General features: G+C 33.4%; 3 protein-coding genes across 3 annotated transcripts; 2 read left to right on the forward strand and 1 right to left on the reverse strand.

Moving 5' to 3' along the window:
• The first annotated feature begins 3,045 nt into the window (after positions 1-3,045).
• LOC106330618 lies at positions 3,046-4,750 on the forward strand. Its single transcript, XM_013769059.1, has 4 exons — positions 3,046-3,396; positions 4,035-4,308; positions 4,411-4,525; positions 4,603-4,750. Exons 1-4 carry the CDS (start codon positions 3,211-3,213, stop codon positions 4,748-4,750), a joined length of 723 nt encoding a protein of 240 aa, XP_013624513.1. The 5' UTR covers positions 3,046-3,210.
• Positions 4,751-4,798: 48 nt separating this feature from the next.
• Positions 4,799-5,907, forward strand: LOC106330625. Its single transcript, XM_013769066.1, has 5 exons — positions 4,799-4,894; positions 5,023-5,134; positions 5,210-5,367; positions 5,431-5,551; positions 5,674-5,907. The coding sequence occupies exons 1-5, from the start codon at positions 4,833-4,835 to the stop codon at positions 5,905-5,907; spliced, it is 687 nt and encodes a 228-aa protein (XP_013624520.1). The 5' UTR covers positions 4,799-4,832.
• Positions 5,908-7,527: 1,620 nt separating this feature from the next.
• Positions 7,528-10,530, reverse strand: LOC106309799 (probable UDP-arabinose 4-epimerase 3). Its single transcript, XM_013746967.1, has 9 exons — positions 10,255-10,530; positions 9,539-9,614; positions 9,336-9,460; positions 9,049-9,162; positions 8,859-8,966; positions 8,693-8,784; positions 8,466-8,607; positions 8,290-8,384; positions 7,528-8,213 (listed from the first exon to the last, which is right to left on the reverse strand). Exons 2-9 carry the CDS (start codon positions 9,594-9,596, stop codon positions 7,712-7,714), a joined length of 1,236 nt encoding a protein of 411 aa, XP_013602421.1. The 5' UTR covers positions 9,597-9,614; positions 10,255-10,530; the 3' UTR covers positions 7,528-7,711.
• Positions 10,531-12,514: the final 1,984 nt, after the last annotated feature.

Genomic DNA, 12,514 nt, shown 5'->3' on the forward strand with positions numbered 1-12,514 from the left:
GGTTTTAAAAGGTTGAAATCAGATGTTTTGTAATGCATTACAAGTTTAAGGCATAACCAACAAGAAAAACGTATAAATTGATCAGTTATGAAAGTATGGTGGCCATTGAAATGTTGCAGAGAATTCTAAAATATTCTTGGAGAAGATGGAAAAAAATTACAAGAATGCCATATTAACTCATTTACATGTGATTTAACTTAAAGTTAGTGAAGACCATATTAACTCATTTACATGTGATTTAACTTAAAGTTAGTGAAGACCATATTAACTCATTTACATGTGATTTAACTTAAAGTTAGTGAAGACCATATTAACTCATTTACATGTGATTTAACTTAAAGTTAGTGAAGACCATATTAACTCATTTACATGTGATTTAACTTAAAGTTAGTGAAGACCATATTAACTCATTTACATGTGATTTAACTTAAAGTTAGTGAAGACCATATTAACTCATTTACATGTGATTTAACTTAAAGTTAGTGAATATTAAATTATATTAAATTAATATTAAATAATATGATTACAAAAAAATACAAATAGAAAAAATAAAACAAAAATAAAACAAAAATATATTTAACGGCGTGTCACAATCTAGTCTGCCTTTATTATAGCAACATAATTGTGGGACACTTACATAAAATTCATTTGGTTTTACTTTTTAACCGATCACTACTCTTAAGTAATAAGTTATTACTAATCAACGTTGAAAAGTCATACAACAACGTTGATTTCTTTTATTTTTATTTTTTTAATACTAATTACTTCTTATTTCTTTTTTTCTCAGATTACCTATACAAAACAGGTTAAAGAAAAAAAGAAAGAAAATTTAACATGATACAATGCAAAAAGGATACAATTTTGAATGTCATACATAATTACATTACCTATTGTATGTCAAAAAAATTAATGGCTTAAATACCGCATACAATATTTTATTTTCTAATTCTTATTAATGGTTTAAATACCTATAAATTAAAATGCTTAACATTGATACAATTAATTTACTTAATATGACAAATTAAATAATTTATTCATTTTTATGTACTATTATAAAGTGTAGTAGAAGTTTAATCAATTAAAAATATATATCATAAGATTTTTCTGGATTTTTCATGTGTTAATAGGTGCCGGTTCACATGTTAATGGCGGGTTTTTGAAGTTTACCATATTTCGAATTAATAGATTTTTATTAAATCCGAATTTTGTAGAAACATATCAGTTGGTATAGCCTCAAATAGAATACTAAATGAAGAACGCAAACCAATCTTGATTGTATATAGTCACCGATTTTATTGGTTTGACTGCCGGTCCGGATTAGATATAAAAACACTGCTTATATCGTAATTCGTCTATAAACCAAATATTTATTCACTAAAAGGAGTTACACAACTTGTAAAATTATAATGCTTTCTTTACACAATTTATATGTAGATGCATTATTAGTCCTGATCATTCAGTTTTGGGTTGAGTATTTTGGTTTTGGTGTTTTGGTTTTAGAATTTAGGAACCGTTCATGTATTTACAAAGTTTAGTTTTATTTCAGTTGGGTTATTTTAGCTTTTGATTCGGTTCAGTAGCAAAGCTAGGAACCAAGTAATATGTAAAAGATTGGGTCCAATTTAGTTTCGATTGGATTCTGGTTCCCTGTGTAATTATGGATTTATAGATAAAAAAAATATCATATAATTTGGCATTTTCAGTTTAAATATCAGGTAATTCGGGTTTTTGGATAAAAAAATATTGAATAATTTGAATACTTTTAATATTTTGAATAAAAAATATTTGAGTAATTTAGTTTTCGGGTAATTCGGTCTATAAATAGTATTTTAAGATATTTGGTTGTTTAGAAATTAAATATAATTAATATAAGTACATAATTTTTATTTTAAAAATGCATGCACTAATTTGGTTCTCGATTCAGTTTTAACTTTTCAGTTCCAAAGATATATGATCTGCTTAGTTATTTAAAAAATTCAGTAATTTTGTTTTCGGTTTTTTCAGTTTGATATAATTCGGCTCGCGGTTCTGGATAAATATGTCAAACCTATACACTATCTTATATAAAATTTTATTTAAAAATTTATTTAATTTCGAAAACAGGCCCGCGCTTGAGCGCGGATTAAAATCTAGTTTATATATTAAAAATACTTTTTATAATGAATCTGAGATTAAAATATAATTTGGAATAAAATATGAGCACTCTTTTGTTAAAATATAATAATTTCAAATCCAACAAATGAATTTAATTAATTATTTTAAAAACTAAAATTTTCAGAAATTTTAACACAGAAATTTTTAAATATACTTAAATTCATTTTGAAAACTAATCAATTATTAAATTTTTATAACTGGATAACATATGATTTAATCATAGTAAAATTATCTAATCTAATATATTAAAATATAATAATTTTGAAAGCTAACAAGTGAATTTTTATTATTAATTTAAATCTATAAGTGTTTCAGATTTGTCTTTGTAATTCTAACAAAGAAATTTTCAATTCAACATAATTCATTTTGAAAACTAATCCATTATTAAATTCTTGTAACGGAATAAAACATTATCTTAATTATGATTCATAACTTACAGAGTTAATAACACATGATTTCAACATAAATTTTAAAATCATAAAATGAAAAACACTGTATAATACGAATTTCAAAATCTATAAAAATACACAAAACAATAAACCCCAATAAAACAATATTTATTTCATCAACTATCAAAGTCACTGATTAACTCTTACATCCCACTATATAAAAGCGGCTATTTTTAAGCTTCCTAAAGCTATCCACATGCTCAAAATAATCAGGCCAATCAAATTGCCACGTCACTGCCGGATTGGGCTTGAAATTTTTTTTAAAAAAATTATACGAATCCAGTTTGGCCCATCTCGAAGCCCGAGCATATTCCCGTGTTCATTCTGTTCCTAACCCTAAGCGCCGTCTCATTCTGTTCTACACATCTCTCTCCTTCAACATCCAACCTTATCACCTCCTCATTCCTTCGTCGATTCTCTTCCTCTCCCCTACCTCCTCCCGCATAACGCCTCTGATGAGAGCGCTAGCACTTCAATGTGCTCTCATAAATCCCCCATTCAAGATCCCTATGGACCCTCCACTTCCCCTCTCCGGCTCGCTGATATCTAGATCCCTATATATATTCTTCTCACTCTTACCACAGATCGTAAAATTCAGAGTCTTATCATGGCGAAAAACACTGCAAATCTTTCCGGCGAAGCTTCTTCTCCTCTCCTCTTTCGACATGTTTCACCAGGACCCGGTGATTCGACCTTGCAGTTTAGGCTTCTTCATTTCTGGGAAGCTCGCAAGAATGTCAAAGGAGGACCCGACATCCTTCTTGGGATCGAGATGCTTATGATTGATTCGGAGGTATATCTTCATGTTTCCTTATGCATGTCGTTTAAGCTTCTGGAATACACGAACAGTAAATTGTTTAAGCGTTTTTCAAAAAAAAATTGAACATTGTGTTGAGATGAAATTATATAGGCATATCTTCATAAAAGCTAAATTGATTGGTTAGAGATGAAATTATATAAGCGTCTGTTGATAAAAAAACTTATGGTTGGGTCCTGTCTTATTATGCATTTCGTTTGCGTCTGTTGATAAAAAACTTCATTGATTGGTTCCTGTCTTATTAGGCGTATCTTGAAAACAAACGTGACTGATTGGTTTGAGATGAAATTATAAAGGCGTATGTTTTAAAAAAACTTGATTGTTTGGTTTCACATCATATTAGTGTATTTTTGATTTGTCTTCATGTTCAAATGATATTAGCGTATATTTGATTTGTCTTCATGTTTCATTATCATGTACCTATTAAATGAACGTGTCTTTATCAGAACTTAAACTGCTATAAAACATGGCTCTGAGTAATACGAGAAGTGGAAAGATTGTTTTTGTTGCCTTGCATCTATCTATTTGAACGGTTTTAGTTTTATATATTGTTCAAATAACACACTCTACTTTTAGATATTCGACTGACCCAATAATGTCTCTCTGTTATATAGGGTACTGTGGCTCAGGGGTTCATCGGTCTGAACCGTCGCAACCAATACGAGAAAGAGCTCAAGCGTGGGATGATCTACACACTGACCAACTACTATGCATCGAACACCAAGGTGATGTACCATGTTGCTGACCAGAGGCTGGTAATTTGCATCTCACACGCCTCTGAGCTGAGGAAGGTGGAAGAAGACATTGAAGCCATTTTGACAGAGCGCTTCAGAATCCATTCCTTTGCAGATTTTGAAGCCAACTGTGATCTCAGAGGAGATCTTCACGGTAAGGGTTTAGTTGTTTTCTTACCAAGTTTAGACCAATACAGCTTCCTAGTTGATTGTTTGTAGCCGTCTGAGTAACAATCCGTGTAACTTTGTGTTGTAGATGTTGTCGGCCACCTTAAGCTGGTTGATGGGCATCCTCTCCATCAGTGTCCGGTTTTGTGCACCAAGGATGACTTAGCTTCTCGGAAAGTGATGATTCATTTGCAACTTAAAGAGTAAGCTATTATAATTCAGCCATTGTTTTTAAATTTATGATCCTTACTGAAACATCTATTTTTTTTTTACTTTGCAGTGGTCCAGTGATTAACGTATACCTATGGGACGAGGCTGCAGAGAATTTCCGCGTGAAGTTTGACGCCTGTGCAGACACTCCAACGGTTATATTGGTTACAACGGTCAATCCTAAGAGACTCGGTGGTAATATCTCACACTCCATATAAGACTTCCTAATCACTCAAATTCAATTACATAACCCTATCACTAACTGCTTCTGTATTGTCAGGGAAATTATGCCTAAGTTCAATGTCTTCATCAAGAGTGTTTTTGGACGAAGAGGTTGACCCCACCAAGGAATACTTGACATGGTTAGTATTTTACATAACCCTACCACTAATCACTCGCACTCAGTTACACTCGGTTATTGTTCAGATATATTTTACTTGACCACTTTTAAGAACCTTGATGATCGCCTGTTGTTAATTTTTTTGGCAAGGTTGACCTTGAACCCTGGTGCAACTTCTTCAGTCAATCCTGTTGAGGTGGTTAAAGCTGAAACACTCACAATAAGTGAGATTGCTGCCTTCATCAAGCGTGAGCCTGCTAAGGTAATCCCCATTTGGTTATTAAAATCAAACATTTTCTGAATTAAGTTGCTGATAACCTTTGGTATGTGATTTCAGGTTGCCTACTTTGACTGCATTGCCACAATTGATGATGTCAAGCATGGCACTGAGTGGTATTACATTGCTTGCAAGGATTGCCAGACGAAGCTAAACCGCGGGCCGACAACACTGCTTTGTCCAAAATGCGGCAATGAAAATGCTACTGCAGTAGCCAAGTAAGATTCTCCATTCTAACATGTTTCATCCTACAATGTATTAATCACTTGCCTTTGAAACAGCTACCGGGTGGAGATGTCTGTCTATGATAATGAGGAGCAGTGCACGTTCATCATTCTTGGAGATGCTGGGAAAGAGCTCACTGGCAGAAAAGCAACAGAGTTGATCGACACATATGCTGAGGTAATAATTTTGATAAACTTGACACTTATTTTCATCATAAAGTGCTACCAATTTGATAAATGATTCTGTTATAATAGGAAAATGGGGGAGATGGGGCTGAGCTTGAGGTTTCATTGCCACAGTGTTTTATCGATGCAATAGGACAGACTAAGAAATTCAGGATCAAGATGTCGCCCTACAATTTCACATCTACACGCCTATCCTTGACTGCAACCAAAATTGTCTCATCAGCAGTTTTGCCCCCAAAGAACCCCCCACTCAACACACCAGCAGGAACTGAAGTGGAAATCTCAGATGTAGCTACGAGCAGTGGTGGTGGTACTTCAGCCACTGACGAGTGTTCATTATTAGACTAAAACAGTTTAAAAAAACAAAAAACATGCAGTCAATAAGGACTACGTACTTTATAAATCACATTATAGTAAAACATTGCATGCATCGAATCTTTAAGTCTAGCGAGAAGATCAGTTCAGATTCTCACATATTTGCAACCATAAAAGACGACATAATAATATTCTTCTACCATAAAGAAAATTTCCATAACTCATGCCATAATTGAAAAAAATATCTTTACCATTAATCCAAATAACTAAAGATATGGAAACAAAACCATAACGTTTTGAACAGATATTCTGCTTCTAACTTTAACCTCAATACGTCTCTACCATATCAAACACCCACTGCCTCCACCGAGATTCTCCTTCTATCTTCCCAACTACGTCTTCGAAGCCTGAAGAGGAAAACACCTACCGCCCCATCAGGTAAGAAATCGTATCCCATCACCCGGCTATACCCTTCGTCGCAGAAGCGAATTAGCTTCACATGGTTGCAGCACTATCATCCCTCTTACCCAGTCCCGGTTAACTAACTTTATTTATCCCAGTTTGGGTCATCATATCTTACTTATTTCTCTTTTCCGTTTATTTGATTGTTTAAGGAACGGCTGTCCATAAAGACCATGGTGAAACCAACCTCCAAAGATCCTCCGCTTCTAGGAGGTATTTTGAATTTCCAAATTATTGTTTGAATCAAAAACATTATTAGTATTATTATATTAGTTTAATACGGGACTCCAAAACTCAAATTAAACAAAACTAAAAGTTCATAAATATAATTATTTACATCTTATTAAATTTGATTTGTCATATTATTTTTTAATACCATACAACCAAATATATTAGTTTTCGAAAAATATAAAAAGTTAAAAATTACTTTCCAAAAACCCCACTAATAAGAAAAAGCCCAAAACACCAGAAATGATATACTGTACCTTAACTATTATAATTTTAGAATCAAGAAACATTCTTACTATCGAAATGTGAATAAAATGTTTTCACTTACTTTATATTTTTTTAATGAAAATTCACATGAGTGAATTATTTTACATCTTATTAAATGTTATTTGTTTATAAATATGATTTTAAAACATACAAAAAAAAGGAAAATACTTTTTAGTATCAGGTTCTATGTGGATAACAATTATTTAATATATTTGTGTATTATTATATTAATTTAATACACGAATCAAAACTCTTATGAAACTAATATAAAAGTTCATAATTATAATTATTTTCATCAGAAGCTTTCCCTGTTTAAAACATATATTAAAACAAGGAAAGTCATAGTGTTGAATTAAACATCACAAGTATCATTCCACATATACATGAAGGTAATAAACTAAACATAAACTTTACAAAAAACTAAATGCTAACAAATATTTGACTTTTTCAGGTAAACTATCCCTCACAGCAACACCTGGAACGCGCTTCTACTTTAACAACGAAATTGATATCATTCAACGTTTTCAAAAGAGGAATAAACTGCTATCCTAAGCCTCATAGCAAACGCCACCAGTCCTCAACAAAATTATTTACTCAAACTTACTATGTTTTTATAAAAGATAATTATCAGCGCTTCTAACGTCTTCCCATTATAAAAAAATACAAAAATTAACTTGCTCTTTTGGAAACTTCAAAACTACCAATTTTAATTGATCAGACTTTTATTAAACATCGCGGACACCGACCCTAGTATCTGTATCAAGAAACCACAAGTATTTGATTATTGAACTGTAAGTATGTAATAAATCAACCCCTTTCTATAAGCTAATCTCTCCCATATATAAAAAAAAATAGAACTCTCTTTTTTGTTTTTTGGTGTTTAAGAAGAAGCATATCCATGAGGATGAGTCTTCTGCCACTTCCAAGCAACCTCAAGACTTTGTTGAAGATTAGTAAAACGAGCAGACCAGTTCAGATCTCTCAGAATCTTTGCTGGATCACTGTACACCTCTGCGTAATCTCCAGGTCGTCGAGGCAAGAAATCTACTTTGATATCTACTCCTGTAGCTTTCTTACAAGCCTCCACAAACTCCTTGACGGATCTTCCTTTTCCCGTACCCACATTGTAGATTCCCACATTCTTAGGCTTAGCTTTCTCCAGAGCCTTCACGTGAGCATCGACCAGGTCAGTAACGTCAATGTAGTCACGAACACAGGTTCCATCTCCTGTTTTATAGTCTGTTCCTTTGACCTGAAGGCCTGGGATCACACCGCGAGCTGCATCGAAACAAGCACCTGAGATCCGTCCGTGTTCACGTAGCTCAGGCTTTGGAGCTTCTCCTAGTCTACCTTCTGGGTCTGAACCGATCACGTTAAAGTATCTGTGAAAAGTCATAAAGATTGATCAGGAACAGAGTCTTTAAAAAGCTTCAGAAAAAAAAAAAAAGAACACTGAACCTTAGGATCATGACGGCCATGTCAGAGTTTTTAGAGAAATCAAGAATCATATCTTCAGCCATCTTCTTAGCTTTTCCATAAGGGTTAATAGGGAGCTGGGAAATCGATAATTGCCAAAATCTCATGAGACATTTGATCATGCGAAAAAGGGTCATTCTTGAACTGTTTGAGAGTACCTGTGGAGTAACTTCAACAATGGGCATTTTCTCAGGCTCTCCATAAGTGGCACACGTGCTTGAATATATCAGCTTCTTCACTTTGTGTCTAGCCACTGCTTCAAGAACTACTAATGTGTTTGATGTAATGTTGTGGTAATACCTAAATTACGAACATTACTTGAGTGATTAGCCACAAGAATTCAATCTTACAGAGATGTTATGAACAAAAGGGATAGAGATTGTACTTTAGAGGATCCAGGGTGCTCTCTCCAACATATGCTACAGCGGCAAAATGCATAACAGCATCAAATGCGTTCTCTGAGAAGATTTTTTCTACCTGAAGATTTGCTCAGATAAGAAAACAAGACCAGGAAAATACTCAAAAGAATTTTAGAGATATGAAGGATTTACAGCTTTGGCATCTCCTAAGTCAGCATAGATGAATTGAAGCCTCCCGGGTTCTGGGAACAAACCCTGTAAAACCTTGACAGCGCCAAGATTCCCGCGAGAGAGATTGTCCTGTTTGTGAGACAGAGATGTAAGTTTAACAAACCAAAACATTGCAGTTTAACTACTTCCCAGTTGAAGAAAGAAACTTTACCACAATGGTAACACGGTATGAATCCTTGAGCAGCCTCAAAGCAGCATGTGATCCGATATATCCAGCGCCACCAGTGACTAACACATGAGTCACTCCTTCCTCGCTGCGAGAGAACTGTAAAGAACAACAAATTACAGCAAAGACCTTTAAAAGTTGAGTTTACAAAAGAAAACATATAATCTAAAAGAACCATTTTAAGAAACAGACTCTCAGGAGACATGTTTGTTTCAGACATAAAGAAAAGAGTGACAGACAATAGATTCTAGCACGTAGGATAGTGGAGTTACCGCGGTTGGGGATGTGAAACTGGGAGCGTGCTTGAGCATAACAATGCATAAAGCTGTAAGAGAAACGACCAGGATAACCCTGCCCATGACATTGGTCTTTCTTTTGGGTTCCAAATAATCCATTCCTGAATGTTCAACATTTAATTAAAAAGATTGTAATTATGACTGGTCTGTAATGTCAAAATATGTGATTCTAGACTAACCTCCTGTAAGAGGTCTTGTGTTTCTTCCTTGACTTCTGGCTCTAGAGAAACTTAGCATTTGGAGATTCACAAGAATCTGAAAGTTAATATAAACCCAACTAAAAATTCTTATGGTCTTTTGGTATTGAGTCGGCAAACATGAAGGAAGCTCTCTTTGTAGTTTAAAGAAAAAAAGTTTTCTCCTTTATAAACAGATGAAGACAAGTCAAAAGAAAGCAAATACATCACAATCATCATAGAGGAAAAAAGAAATAATATTTGTTGGAATGTGGGACCTAAGAAGAAGAATCAAAAACAAAGAAAACGACAGACAAAAAGTTTGAATACATTTGTGGAGGAAAAATATCAATTTGCTTTATTATTATTATTATTAATTAATTAAGTCTCAAGTTTGATTATATTATTAATTTAAATGTTGATTAGGCAGAGCATGTTTGTCAAATGAAGAACAAAAAAACAGAGGAAACAAACAAAATACAGAGAAAATGGTATGAGAAAAGTCATCGAATTTGATCGAGTTTCGTTGTCTAATGAACAAACCCATCTCATAAATCACGGATCAGAAGAAACCCAGAATCCATAAAACGTTTTAGAAACTCAATTTCAATCGATTCAAGCAGATTTGATGACAATTCTGTGATGTGGTTCAAAATCAGGTTGAGAATTGAGTGATTAGAGAACAAATGAAGATACAGGGAATGAGAGAGAGAGAGTACCTGAGAATTAGCGAGGAGGAGGAAGAAGAGTTTTGGTATGATGTGTTGAAAAGGGGGAAACGAGAGACGTTATTAAGGGAGTGAGGGAAGAGAAGAACGTAAGAGAGACTCAGAGAGGGAGAGATAAAGTAGGGAGAAACGGAAGAAGAAGACGGACGAAACGTGCAATGCAAAACGAAACCACAAACTACGACCTGGTCACCACTCTCTCTTCCCCCTTCCTTTTTTATTTAGCTCTTTCACCTTCGTTTTTGTTCTATTTTAATTGTTTTCTTTTTGTTTGGTAAATATCAGATATATAGAGTGAATTTAATCACAAAGATGTCTCAATTTTGGCCAGATATATTCTACAATTAATCTGGTTTTTGAATATTTCAGTTTCCATTTTAATTTGGTTTGGTTCGGTTCATTAGTTTGGTTTTACTCCCTGTGCCAAATCGGTTTAAAAATTTGGATATCCGTTTTTTTTTCCGCTTAGACTGCCTAGCCGCCTAAGCGGTCGCCTAATCTTTTTTTTTTTTTTAATAATATTTTTATTTGTTTATTTGATCTAAAATTTTATAAATATCATTTATATTCATAATTTTGATGAAAATTATACTATATTAAGTTTATATATTCTATTTGTGTGTTTTATACAATCTTAAATATGAAAATGTATCAATGTTATACACAATTAAAGATTAACATATTTTATAGCATAGTAAACCATCTAAAAATTCTGCCCCGCATAATTTTCGATTAATCCCCGATTTTCTCTTTAGGAACTAGGTCAAACCCGATCGCCCGACTAGCGCCTAGCGCGTTCCCGAACATACTGCTTTTTAAGTGAAATTATCATATTATGATCAAACAACCAAAACTTGTTTTGCTTAATTCATATATATTCGGTTCACTTCAGTAAAAATGATCCTGATTCGTCTATACAACTTTATAAACCAGAACGACTAAACCAAATGATACTGACAAACCGTTTTTAATTCATCTCTGTTTAAAAAAATTAATGTGTCCTTCTATAACAGATAAATACTATATTTTTATTTATAGGAAAATGCTATTTTCTATATTTAGAGATAAATATATCATTAATTTCTTAGAGACAAGTATATCAACTTTCTTATAAATGAATAAATTGAAGCATAATTTTCATCTATATTTTTTATAATAGAAATCTCTGAAATATAGAAATGAATATAGATGATCTTGAAGATTATTTTTTTCCATTTCAACCAAAGTCGATTAAGTTTTCACTAAATAAATCAAAGTTGATGAGAGTTTTTGGTGTTGTTGATCAAAATTTACTGGATGCAGTTGCATTACTGATTCCTGAAATAACATTGTATGAATGACTTATTCTTGTAGATTTAAAAATATATTATCATTTGAATTAATTTTTTTTTTTTTAAAAATCATTCTTATTATTTGTGGATTATGGAAAAAGTATAATATAATTACAAAGCATTCTAGGAAGAGGTACAAACCGAAAGTATAATATTATTGCTAAATGGCGAAAAAATAATCTACCTTATGTAAAGAAAAAAATTAATGAGTTATAGAAAGCTCTTGAGGAGGTACAAACAGATAATTCTAGGTCTCAGGAAGAAATTTTAGAGGTTTCGAGGAAGTTGCAAGATGCATATAAAGATGAAGAGGAATATTGGCACTAGAAAAGTAGGAATACGTGGTACTCATCTGGGGACCTCAATACAAAATTCTACCATGCTTTGACTAAGCAACAACGGGTCCGTAATAGGATTGTGGGTTTACATGATGCTCTGGAGAATTGGATTACGGAGGATACGGGTGTGGAAAAAGTGGCAGTAGACTATTTCGAATAGCTTTTTACTACCACTTCTCCAACAGAGTTTGATGACTTCCTTACAGAAGTAACACCGGGTATCACTCCTCAGATGAATCAACGACTGTTGAGAGTAGCGACGGAGAACGAGGTTAGAGAAGCCTTGTTTATGATGCACCAGAGAAGGTACCAGGACCAGACGGCATGACAGCTCTTTTCTTCCAACACTTCTGGCATATTATTAAGAAAGATTTAGTGGACATGGTGAATAATTTTTTGGTTACTGGAATACTGGATCCGAGGTTAAATATTACTAATATGTGTATGATCCCAAATACGGAGAGGCCTACATGGATGACAGAACTGAGACCAATTAGCCTGTGTAATGTTGGGTATAAAATTATCTCGAAGGTTCTGTGTCAGCGGTTGAAGATATGCTTACCTTCCCTCATATCAGAAATC

The sequence above is a fragment of the Brassica oleracea genome, chromosome C1, assembly GCF_000695525.1.
Source record: "Brassica oleracea var. oleracea cultivar TO1000 chromosome C1, BOL, whole genome shotgun sequence".
In the NCBI taxonomy this organism is placed as follows: Eukaryota; Viridiplantae; Streptophyta; class Magnoliopsida; order Brassicales; family Brassicaceae; genus Brassica; species Brassica oleracea.